General features: G+C 38.0%; 1 protein-coding gene across 30 annotated transcripts in view; it reads right to left on the bottom strand.

The window, feature by feature from the left end:
• Positions 1-12,105, bottom strand: part of LOC147757130 (calcium uptake protein 3, mitochondrial-like) — a 229,805-nt gene that overhangs the window by 132,357 nt on the left and 85,343 nt on the right. For 13 of the 30 annotated variants that reach the window (XR_015325265.1, XR_015325266.1, XM_086985687.1 and 10 more), the window contains 2 exons: positions 4,173-4,199; positions 3,350-3,421 (listed from right to left, as the gene is read on the bottom strand). The exons of 5 other annotated variants lie outside the window; for them this stretch is intronic. Coding sequence is in view for 21 of the 25 variants with exons in the window: in XM_086985687.1 (XP_086841813.1) it covers positions 3,350-3,421; positions 4,173-4,199 (99 nt within the window). In the remaining 4 variants the exon portion in view is untranslated. Of the gene's footprint in view, positions 1-3,349; positions 3,422-4,172; positions 4,200-11,574; positions 11,599-12,105 lie in introns of those variants that run through there. 12 more of the 30 variants (XR_015325263.1, XR_015325268.1, XM_086985688.1 and 9 more) reach the window with 2 other exon arrangements.

The following is a 12,105-nucleotide window of genomic DNA, read 5'->3' as shown; positions in this document are numbered from 1 at the left end:
CTCGAGCGTGTAAATCGTGCATCTGTTCCATTTTGATGTTTCCTATACTACATACTGAACGAAATACAACATGTAATCATATTGAATATCCCGATAAATGTAAGTAAATATAAAGTGTTAAAAAGATGTAACAAAGGTACAAAAACTCTGTATGTTAATTTAAATAAGCGATACTGGCGCTGCACCTGTAGTGGGCCCTTTTAAGCTAGCGGAGAGAAAAATGATCCAAACAGATTTTGCTAATAGTACTCAACTTCCATTCAACTAATGCGATCTGTTATAACTCGGAAGCCAGTGTTAATTAGACCTAATGTGACATATTTACGTTTATATACTATTTTATCATGCGTCTTGATTTATTTAGACAAATTAGACCACACTTTTCTCTGTTCCTTCAATTATATTACTATGTTCAATTAATGCCTATGTCTTGGAAAAGGAGCAAGCAAAGAAAAGCCTCATCTATTAAATCAATGGCGGTCTGCAGCTTTGCGATATAATAATTTCTGTCAAAAATGCATTATAACCCTAAAGCCATTGTGCGAACTAAAATTATAAACATTGCGAGCGAATTATAAACAGAGTATTATGTGAAGAAGTTGCACAGGTAATTTCGTAGACGCGGTACAGCTGCATTTCTTTTACTGCATATAGTATACCATACAGGGATTACGGCTTGCGTCAGACCTCGATAATGACCTCCTGTCCTAGAGGACTCTTCCTCATAAGCCGAGAAGGAGGGATCAACGTCCGTTACGATCAAATGTTGATCGCGAGCAAACTTCTTACATACAGAACACAGCGTACATTTCCAACAAATTGACAGAAAGTTTCACTGGATGAAGAAAATAGACTCATTTTACTATTTAAGTATCATATATTTTTCATCGTGCTTTCAAACCCCCATCTAAACAGAGACATATGTATAACTAAGCGTAACTATACAACTGGGAATAAGGGAAAGCTTCATCGACTGGGTCTGCATGTTTCTTCGCAACGCAACCTTTCTAAGAACGCATCTGTTATCAGTACTTAAAAATGAAAACGCAAGATCTGTACATTGTTATTATGATTACGACTATTCCAAGGAAGCTATACAAAACCCTGTTATATAAATATATGAAATAGCTGGTAATTTTTTGCTCCTTCGTTGTCGATTTTGGTAAAGGAACAAATCATACGTATATATTAGCATTCAACAGATGTGCAGATGGTGTTACAATACACTACGCAAAGGACATTACGTAACCTCACGTAATTTTCTAACAACCATTTAGTAAACTTTTAAATATGGATAAAAGGATTAGATTCGAGTTTACCTTATGAGAAATGCGCACTATTGCATTTTGGACGGCATAATCCACGACAATAAAAAAGAAGTCCTCGAGTCGTAAACAGCTATGAAGGGCGAATGGCATGGTTTCTCGAAGAGTGAATGTCATGTCATGTAGGATTACGATTGTAACAGACATTTCATAACACTAATAATTGTAATAATAAATCGAGTTTAAACTTCAATTCACCCGCCTGCTCCCGGCAACGCAGTGAAGACCATTTCGAATATATTACAGAGAGTAAAATTATATTCATCCTGGTAGGACATGACTGCAAGGTGAAATTATATGGAGGGAGAAAGGAAGAAATCTGAGAGAATTGCTGTGTACTGGTAAATGCTTTTAGGTATCCTTATTATCCCGCCACATTTTCATATTATTATTAGTGTTCGTCCATTTAGAAGTAGTTGTTCAGAACGTCTAGACCTTCTTATTTACCGACATGTGTCTATCTATCTGTTATCACTATCTGGTATCAGCATATGTGCATTAGATCCGTTGGGAGTTTACTTTCATTTAAATGATTAGGGTTTGGCACAGAGCTAAAATTTTGACCCTTTTCACATCAAACCCACTAAGCAATGATGCACCAACTCCTAACATGTAAAGATAAGTTGTTCTGTTAACGGACTTCACACCATATTCTGGAAATAATGGTTAGTTGAACAAGGAAACGTTGACCGAATGCTGACAAAAGTAAGCATACAGTTGACGCAGGAGTGAAAGACCAGTTATTTTATAGCAAATGAAGATCATTAGAATATGTTTGTTATTATATGACGAGACATAACCATTCTACTGATTGCTGATGCAAATATTACTGATTTATTGATATTATCTGCTTATGCCTTCTTTTGTTTCGCTGTGTACAATTTATATTTTATGATGTAGACACTAAACTAGAGGATGCAACACTTAGTTGCATCAAGGTTACATTAAGAGTACATTTTCGACAAAAGACTAGCACATTTTCTCACATGTTGTCGATTCTCTACTGCTGAACCACGCAACAGCAGTAAAGGATTGTATTTAGTATAGAATTCTCCCGTTTTGCTTTCTTTTCGACGTGGCTCAATAGCTTACACAATAATATTAACTTTATTAATTAATAATATTACCCAAAAAAATTATAAATGCACCTCTCATATACGGCATGCGGAGTTTTATGTTAGATGTGAAAGTCATTATGTGTAATCCTGTACGCGCTCTCTATTGTAGCATAACCTCACTGATAATTCACAAGCAACGCACGTATTAACTACCGGCCTACTTTATGACTTACAATTTTTGCATTCATAGCTTTCGGTCCAGAAAATAACACTATTGTCGATTGACTAGCTACTTGCTGCCCACTTTCCTTATGTCAGCATAAATATCTCAGCGTTTCGTGTATAACTTCCAGTACCCCCGTCAAGCGTTCCTTTAAATGTTTGATCCTCAGCACGAAACTAAGTGTGTTTATGCTCAGTTCTAGGCCTAGCCCACACTATGCATCTAACTTTACTTGTACACTATAAAGGAAACAATTCTAGCCCCTTCGCTCTAGTCTTAGGATTTTAGAAATTAGCATATGCAGCCATTCAACTTTCACATGCACATTTTCTCAATACATTACATATCAGTGAATCTTTCATTATCTATATTCACACTTAGCATGTGTAACCTATTACCTACGCCATTTCTAGTCTTCTTCGATAGTTTGCTGAAAGCTGAATCTATTTCTATTACACTAGATGTGCCAAGCGTTAACCGTAGGCTAGCAGCCTTTCATTAAAAACCACGAGCACACAATTGGCCGGGAGAAATCTTAATGCATTTGCTACAGGCTAAACATGAGCAACTATATAAGTTGGTCTATTATCAGTATGACAATTCTGCAGTCACCAGAATTTTCAAAATACAGTATCCGAGGGATTAACGGTATGAGCTGATAACCTTTTCAAGTAGATTTTACTAAAGCCTCCATTCTTTTTGAATTAAAAAACAGAAAATCGAACTTCATTGTTAGGACTTACTTTTTTTTTATCGACCGACATGAACTGACTTGTCTGCCCCCGAAGAAAATGGAGCGCCAACATCGCCATCACCTATGGGATGAAAAACGAGAGACAACCGAATGAATAAAACAAAATCAATGAACTAAATTCAAGGAATAGTCACTGAAGAAATATAAAATAGGCGAGGATAACAGCAGCAAACAGAATGTAAAAAGAAATAGAAGCAGACTAATTGAATGATCGACCCAGACCAACTTTATGGATGTGATGTCCGTAAACTTTAAGTGTGTATATATGTACAAGGGTCTAGGAAGCTAAACAGGGTGAAAATAGAAATTCGCAATCATGCAGAAAATAAGCTTGCAAGAGAAAACTAGGTTTACACTTAAAGAATGGTATGACCTTCCTTCAGGATTTTTTCAACAACTTTAGCATATCTTTTTCCTAAAGGTGCGCCTGTCCCTTTTAGACCGTCTACGCATTCAATGAACATATCTACATTTTGCTCACCGCCCGAGTACGAAAAGTTTTTAGCTAACCGCGCCCACATGCAAGTTCAAAAGTTGCATCAACATTACGAAAGTAATTTTCTAAAGTGCCAAGCTTCCTTATATTGGGGAGGACTGGATCAGCCTTATGGTTCGCTAACGAGAACGAGCATTTTACAACCTTTAGTTTTGAGTTTTTATAGACGTAAGCACGAATTTATTCATATTATGCTTTTTAACGTCCCAGTAAAGTTAGTAAGGCTTAGTTTATTAATTGATTTATATTGTATATATAAAGCAAAAAAAAAGCAACAACGGCATCGGATATACATTATGCATAAATTAGTACTTACAGAGTTTGAGTGAATGATGAAGTAGGGCTAACGATGGCGCCAGAGGAAAGATACGTAGCACTATAATAGAGCTTACAAGTTCTAGTGTGATAATTAATTTAAGAATGGTGTGATTTGAATGTATATATGGTCAGCTTTTTCCTTTCCTTGCTATGATTAATGTAGGCTAGTGAATATATCTGCTTCTCTTATTACATAAGGTCATAGGATTCTCAACAATTTAATTACTGGTATTTTTGACAATGTTTAGAGACACTGAATATATTTCAATATAATATTTTCAATTTTTTATACAGAGCTTCTCTTTTTTGTTCTGATTTGACACCGGATCCTGTAAAAACTGCAGTTACAAAATTAATAAGCCCAAAGCATTCAATTACACATAGATATAAGCTAGCACTCATATATATGCAAATATTTTGCAAACGAAATTTTGATTAATATTAATCAAATCTAACTTTAGGTGTACCTAAACTGCACTTTTTAAATACCACTGGCAAAACAGTTGTAAAATAATCACGGAACGGATTTGTTTAATAAAAAGAATTAGTTGAATAAACATTTTTAGAGTGTTCGAAAAATTTTCTTTTTTTACGAGTTTCTTCATTTTTTCTGAAAAAAAAAAGCGAAGAAACACTTCAAAGTAAATTCCTCACGCGTAGAAGTGTGAACTAATAAAATGAGATAGGTATTGACGAACTACGGAGTGCCTAGAATTTTGTCGAAATACTCTGGATATGAAAAAGTTGAAGACCAGAAACCCTTAGTATGGCAAAGAAAAGGTTATCAGTAGTTAGTCATGTTAAACACACCTTCATCAAGCATGACTTCATGCAACTTCAACAATTTCATGCTGTGTTATTTAAAATTTGTACATGTTTATCTCTTCACTACTGTTTTGCCTGAAATTGCAACGAGGTTAAGAATTCAATATTAAATCTTAAAAAAACGCGTTTTAAAGAGAGCAGCGTATGCTCTCAGTCGCTTCTACAGATTTATTTGTTGGAAATTACCACTAACCTTCACAATAAGAAAACACACTTTTAAAAATGAGTGAGCTTTTCCTTAAGGTTGTATAAAACACTGGTATTTTTCTTCACAGTGCAAAAAATGTATATTACAGGTTAAGCTGACTGAATAGCTCGAGGAATATACTGGCTGACATCCAAATCCGGTGAGACCGCGAATTTAGTATTTAGAAAGGATTGCGGGTCGATTGTCAAACTTGTACAGTCTACTTCAAAGTGTAACTACTACTATTACTAAAAAAAACACTTGTTTGAGTAGCACTTTACTTTGATTAGGACGTCCGGGCATATGACAGTCAGATTAATATTTAAAGTTATTGAACATGATCTAAGCAGGTTGATCTTATGAATGAAATACATTACCTACTTTATTTTCAATTATGGTTTGATTTTTGCCTGCCAGGGCTTTCGAAATGATGGCCTCATATTAGATAATTCCAAATGATATAAGGCTTCCTTGCTTCTGTAATCTGAGCTGACTGGTGAGCATACCCGCAATACAGTTGCTCGATAATTCCGTTTAGTTAGAATTAAGACGCGAAATAATTTGAAACTAGTAAGACAGAAGTGGTGAAGGCGCTTGTAAACAATATCACCGTTAACACTTCCTTGACCTTCAACATCTTTATTGCTGCTTCTATTGGCTGATCCTTCAGATTTCCATAAGGTCCGATCAATCCACCTTGTAGCCGTAGAATTATATAATGTTATTTTGCAATGAGGCATTTTTTTTCGAATGGTAGACTGTGCCGCCTAGCCTTATTTCCATGTAGGTCTTCGGCAGGTCGCTTATATAGTTGGAGAAAATTTAGAAATTATGACCATGTCTAGGACCGTCCGGCCTGTTATGATACGCCATCTTCAAATATGTTTAACAGTAAAAAAATGCCGGTTGTTTGCCATATCTTTGTTTTATAGGATTAGGTAATACAATCGTTTATTCCGACAAAGGGCGTTCTTTATCATGCACTTTCTAAAACATACGATACTGCTCTGCAATTAAAAACTGATCAATTTCGCTTCACTAATTTGAAGGGTTTCTCCATATAAAGAATTATGGCTGATCCGATTTTCTTTTCACTCAACTCTATGCTACCAGTTTTTGGAGTACTTCGTCGCATGATTAATTTCGATTGGTGATTAAATTTAGTATTGGTGTTTAATTCGAGTAGACGGAGTATTAGCATCGGCGTTGTACAAATAGAGTCCACAATTTGAAAGAAATTATAGAACGTACACTCTTATAAATGTGCAGTTAGCAAGCAACGGCCTTTGTCCTTGTAGCCTTTTTCACTTTATAAAACGTAAACTTCCAGTAAGTGTACTGTAGTAATGAGCTTGCTTATTATTTAAGTCATTGATTTCGGCCATATTTTCAAATATGTAAAGAAGTAATACCAAGGTACTTGTAGTAATACCAGTTCGGTTTAAGGCCTTCCCAGTGCATTCACTTTTGGACTACATCATCAAAACCGAATGAGGAATGGTCACAAGGCATGTTTTGAGCTAATACCGCCACCATCGCCTCATGATAGAAACCTGAGTGAAGGACAAAAAATTCTTGATATGACTAGTAAGTGAAAAATATGCAGGCCATTCATATTGACTTGAGTTGAAAATTGCGCATGAAAAGTAAATAATAATTTGTAACTGTATCTTTTCAAATAGCCTAAACAGTGTACTTTCAGTAAATAAGTGCAAAATAACGTTGAATCTTCTTAAACATCTGCTGAAGTGCGCGCAGCCTTTTAGGAAGCTAATCTCCATGTCATTCAGCAAATGAGTTCTTTTGCACACCCTCTGCTTTCGGTTTTAAACAACTGTTTCAGTTTCCACTTACTTTCCTTGAAAGTAATGCCAATATACCGCATACAGCTTCTGATACGAGCTACTTTTTCCCGATAAAAATAAAGAAAGCAAAGACAATTTGCATTACAATTCGATGAAAGAGAACGTGAGAATCGACAAAAGGAGCATGCTATTCGACATTAGTATTAACATCAGAGCGTATTGCTACTATTTCAATACTGCGCGCTTACCCGGCATAGCTATGCTATTAGATCTCTTTACATTCAAAACAGGTCCTAGCTGCTAGTCAGTAGGAAAATAACGGTGTTCACGTTGGTGCTTGACAGAATTAAAGTTCTTGTACGGAGGTGAACCATACCAATAGTCAAGTAATAGTAAAAGGGAATTCCGCACCATCTATTAACTGTTTGAGGATATTTACCCAACAATATTTAGTGAATAATATTTTGACCTTATTCTAAGATACGCATTTCCGTCTTGACTTTACTGGTAAATTTTTTTTTAATCCTATATATATATGTACATACATATGCATGTGAGTGAAAATTAGGTAGTTCCTGTTTTCGCATAAACCCTCGCTAGGAGGAAACTTATACGGACCGTAATGTAAAGAATTCGACAAAAAAACCGTTTCAAAGGTACAGTTCTAATGTGAGATTCGTGCCTAACTTTCGTAAAAACAATAGCGCAAAAAGATTTTATCAGTATCAGCTGCTTCTGAATTCTTTTCAAGCATGAAGCAACAGGCAATTCTTGATTCATTCTGTGTGCAAAAGTTCACAGGCACTTTCTCTGGTTGTTTACGATCATATACTTTCGTTGTCAGTGAAACCAAAGTTGCAGTTCGTGTTTGTATTCTGACTGTTGTACTCAGTAAAGATATGTTTCCTTTATAACGGCATATTTATTACCAAAAAATCTGTACATGTTCTGAAAACTATGAGAAGACGGTCCGTGGTTAGTTGTGTCATATAGTACGTCAAATGTCCTTCAGAAATAAGGGCCACCCGCTCAGTTAGTGCTACGTAGGCTGAGCTGAAATTTTGGAACAAACATTCATGCCCACTTGTAGCCCACATTTGGAACTGTTAGATCTATCAAACAAAAGTCTGACATATCTCGACACAACTACGTCGACTTGCTTACTCTCATCGTCGAAGTATTTATACTTATGGATATGGATCGGAATATTGTCGAAAAGTTTGTGAGCGGCTCAGGCCTCTAATTTGAAAAAATCTTGAACCCAGTCACAGTTACTTTGAATAAACACATATGTCTGAGATGGACCTGACGGATGTGTTTTAGAGGGCTGTCTTCACCGAAGATGCAGACTTCCTCTTCAAGCTCAGAGACGGATAGACCGGGCGGTTGGATTGATCACGACTCTGGTTGCTCATCACGAGATATGGCTTTGAACTCATCGAGTAAAGCTGACGGAGTTGCACCAGGGGCTCGCATATTGTAGTATTTTATGCTAAAGGCGAACGAGGAAACGGCGGAGCCGGGCGCTTTCAGCAAACGCGCGGACAGTCGCTCCGTAACTGTGGGCATCGCTTGCTCCACCAGCTTGTTCGCTTATGGACGGGCTATAGCAGATACTACGTGTAAATGCTAAAGCGTCTCAAGTATTCCACAATGTGTCGGAAGTAGCTTGCATCTTCCGTGACTACGGCGTTTATGACCCCGTAGCAACCTTGAAGAACAGACAATATCTTTTGCGCGACCCGGACTGTCATTCGCCGAGCTAAGAGAATGTGAACGAAACGAGTGCTGTAATCTACTGAAATAAACAAGAAAGCACGCCCTGGAATGCGCAGTAAACCATTTAATATACGCCAAACTTAGCAAAAAACCGTGCCCGGCGGATCCACGGGTATATGGGACAGCCAACTGTACTCGGGTCTTTTCTTTAAAAGACTTCGTAACTGTGAAGAAACTACCGGCTTTAGAATGTAGCGTGACACCAATCGGTAGAAAGTCTTCGTCAAGCGCGGGTTACCTTAATAACAGAGAGCGAACGCCACTGGCTTGGCTGACCAACGGACTTTCGGTCGGAGATATTCGATCCCGGAATGGTAAAATGTGGCTCCAGGTAAAGGGAGTTCGGTCATTATTCCGTCCTGGAATGACAGAGCAACCTTGCCGCCCCTTTAAAGCGTACTGGCACCCAGTGCGGACTTCACGGAGTTCGTGCATCACCCATATAAGCACGGATGAAATTCTGCAGCATTGATGAAAACTACAGCCTGCATTCGACTTCTCCGGCAGGGATAAGTTTCTAAAACGACAATCCTTCCGCACTGGCCACTTCGGCCCAGGAAGCTTGTCCTCTAACGCTCGCCAACTGTCCATTTTAAAGCTGTTGCCTAGTTTCGAGCCTGGATAGAGCAGCGATTCGTCCGGTTCACCTATCGACAACCTGAGAGATGTCAGAAAGGACTGGGTGCGGCATAGAGGCATTTTGTTGGGAAACGTGTATATATATATACGTGAGCATATAAGATCTTTTGGCCTGTTAATCGTTAGCTGCCAACGCTCGAAACTTATCATTGCGAAACTTATACAGTTTTTCTTAAATGTATAAAACTAGAGTTTGTCTCATTCTTTTGTATCTTTGATTTTTTTTGTCGGTGCCTATTGGTTAGTTTTTATTAAAACAGGGGCTTCCAGTAAGAAATCGAATTACCTGGTACCTTAAAGGAAAAACTTGTTTCTGGAGAACTGATTTCCCCACCATTTCCAATAATTGAGCGCGGTGGAGCGATAGAGTATAATATGGCCAAAATCTCGGTGCACCAGTGCAGAAAAAAATGAATTAGTATAGAGTCGAAAATTTAGTATAGAAAGTAGAAGCCGAACTGTACTTGGGATTGACGCGATCTTGTTACGTATGGTTGATATATGTTGTCTATTAAGACCAGGAAAATAGTCAGTGAAGCTTTGTTGTTGTCTTAACATAAGTTATGAACTAGGAGGATTTAAGTATGGGCAAGGCTCAGAGTCTGCCATTAAAGCAGTTATATATGTAATAAGCTTTTGGTTGCAATAATTAGGTTCACACGTGTTGGGCTATAAGGGAAGGTCTTGGTTGTGCCTCTGAAATCTTTCATCTAAACACTAATTCTATGTGTATCAGACTCAGGGACGGATGACATGTTCTTTTTTAAAAAAAGCCGTACCATTTGCTTATATTCGAATTCGAACTTCAGGCTTATGGCTGAGGTGGAGCCTCAGTTCTATTTTTTAATTTAAATTTTCAAGACACATCTGTTGGAAAACGTATGCTATGTGAGGGCAACAATACTTTGATAGAGCGGAGACCCGTTTGATTGCCAATCTAGAACGTCAGCCATTCAAGTGGCTAGCGCAGCACAACAGCCCGACCACGCTATACCGATAAAGTAATATGGGTCTCAAAAAAAGGACGCGCAGAATTCTGACAACCGAAGACAAAAAGCACCGGTTACGCAGTCCGTTTTAGGCAGTGCGTGTCAACTTGAGGGGAGCTTTCGACTCAGCATTCACGGACAAAGTTATGCTCACGCCGGTTGAAATGGATTTCTCTAAAAAGGTGCTCATTCTTCTCGCTGCGATTCCCCAAATAAAGAGAATAACTATCGACAACGGAGTAATCGAATTCCTCTTCTTTGCATAACAACTGGCCTGGCTTAGAGAGAGAGAACTTAAGCTCACTTTTATTCTCGATTTCGCTAAAGGACCTACCTGATTAAACAAATGTACCAAGAAAATTTTAGAGACCAGACGCTTTAGTGATATACCGGCGGAACATATTCCAAGCGCAGCAAGCTCTAGCTCGGCTGCAAGCGACAGTCAGTGATTACCAAGATGTAAACGATGAAGTTTAGCAAAGGCAGTAGGACAGCGGCCAGCGACACTTTATCCCTTTTCAGATAGCCACTTGCTTATATAAACCGATTTCCATATTTTTCTAAACCGCAAGAATTCCACTGCGCACATTACCGAAAGATGCAGGAACGCAGTGTTGGCGCAACGGGGGGTATCAGACCATTGTACGCTTGTTCCTCGTAACTGCTCTTCGCTTGTTTGCTCTTAAAGTAGCTCCGATTGCAATATTCGGAATACGCGTCACAAGATTTTATACCGGAAAACCTCGCACAAATAAATTGCGTCGAAGTCTTGTCTTTCAGAAAAACACTGGGGCTACACATAGTGACCCGAAATCACTTCGCGTATTTTTTAGCAAACTCGTCACTGCTGTTAGAGTATTTAGGTTGTCGCTTTGAACTCCCAGCAAGGGAAACCTTCAAGCCCAATTTTCCTGTTCAGTTAAACTTCCTGAACTGGGAACAAACGTTCATGGGTATTGATGAATATCTTTCGTTTCGAGTACGATGAGGAATAACGAACGGAATAAGAAGGAACGGAATAATACGAACCGACTAAATAGACGTGTCGTCATCTTCTTTGCCATGCATGGGTTCCATCATAAACTTTGCAGGAAACCAGGTTTCCACACGCTTGACGATACATGTAAGTGTTCCACATGCGAGGCCAATTGTGATAGATACCATGCTGTTTGTTGCCTCCTGGTACCATTTTTAGAATATCTGCGAAATCATTATACTACTAATTACTAAAAAATAGTTTTATACACTCAACAAGACTCATATGATCTTTATGACCAAAAACGTTTGGAATGGCTCTGTATACTATGCCTGATATTGGGATATTATATTAGTGACCAATATTTATTAACCTTTTAAAGGTGAGCAGATAAAATTTGATTTATTAACTTTTAAGTAAACGTATGTGTCTCATGTTTAGTCGGCTAGGAAGGCCTAAACTACACTCGGAACTATCCTCTTCTCGATATATATATATATATATATCCACTAGATATTTTTGTACGTTGCGTGATTAATTTCTACTTGAAGGGTTTCGCCACCGCGGTTCGCTTCGCGTGAACACATTAGATTGTAGACAAATTGCAAACACGACGTACTGTTTTTCGCCATGATGAGTTTGCGGTTTTGTTTTGGAAAGATCTGGCTTTTTCGAGGTACCTAGAGTACTGAATGAACACATTCTCGCTATGAGAAAGGATTTGCCAAAAT

Source organism: Varroa destructor, unplaced genomic scaffold (assembly GCF_002443255.2).
Source record: "Varroa destructor unplaced genomic scaffold, Vdes_3.0 BEIS01000003.1, whole genome shotgun sequence".
NCBI classification, from domain to species: Eukaryota; Metazoa; Arthropoda; class Arachnida; order Mesostigmata; family Varroidae; genus Varroa; species Varroa destructor.
Note: the sequence above shows the minus strand (reverse complement) of the source record. Positions and strands in the feature narration are given on the sequence as shown.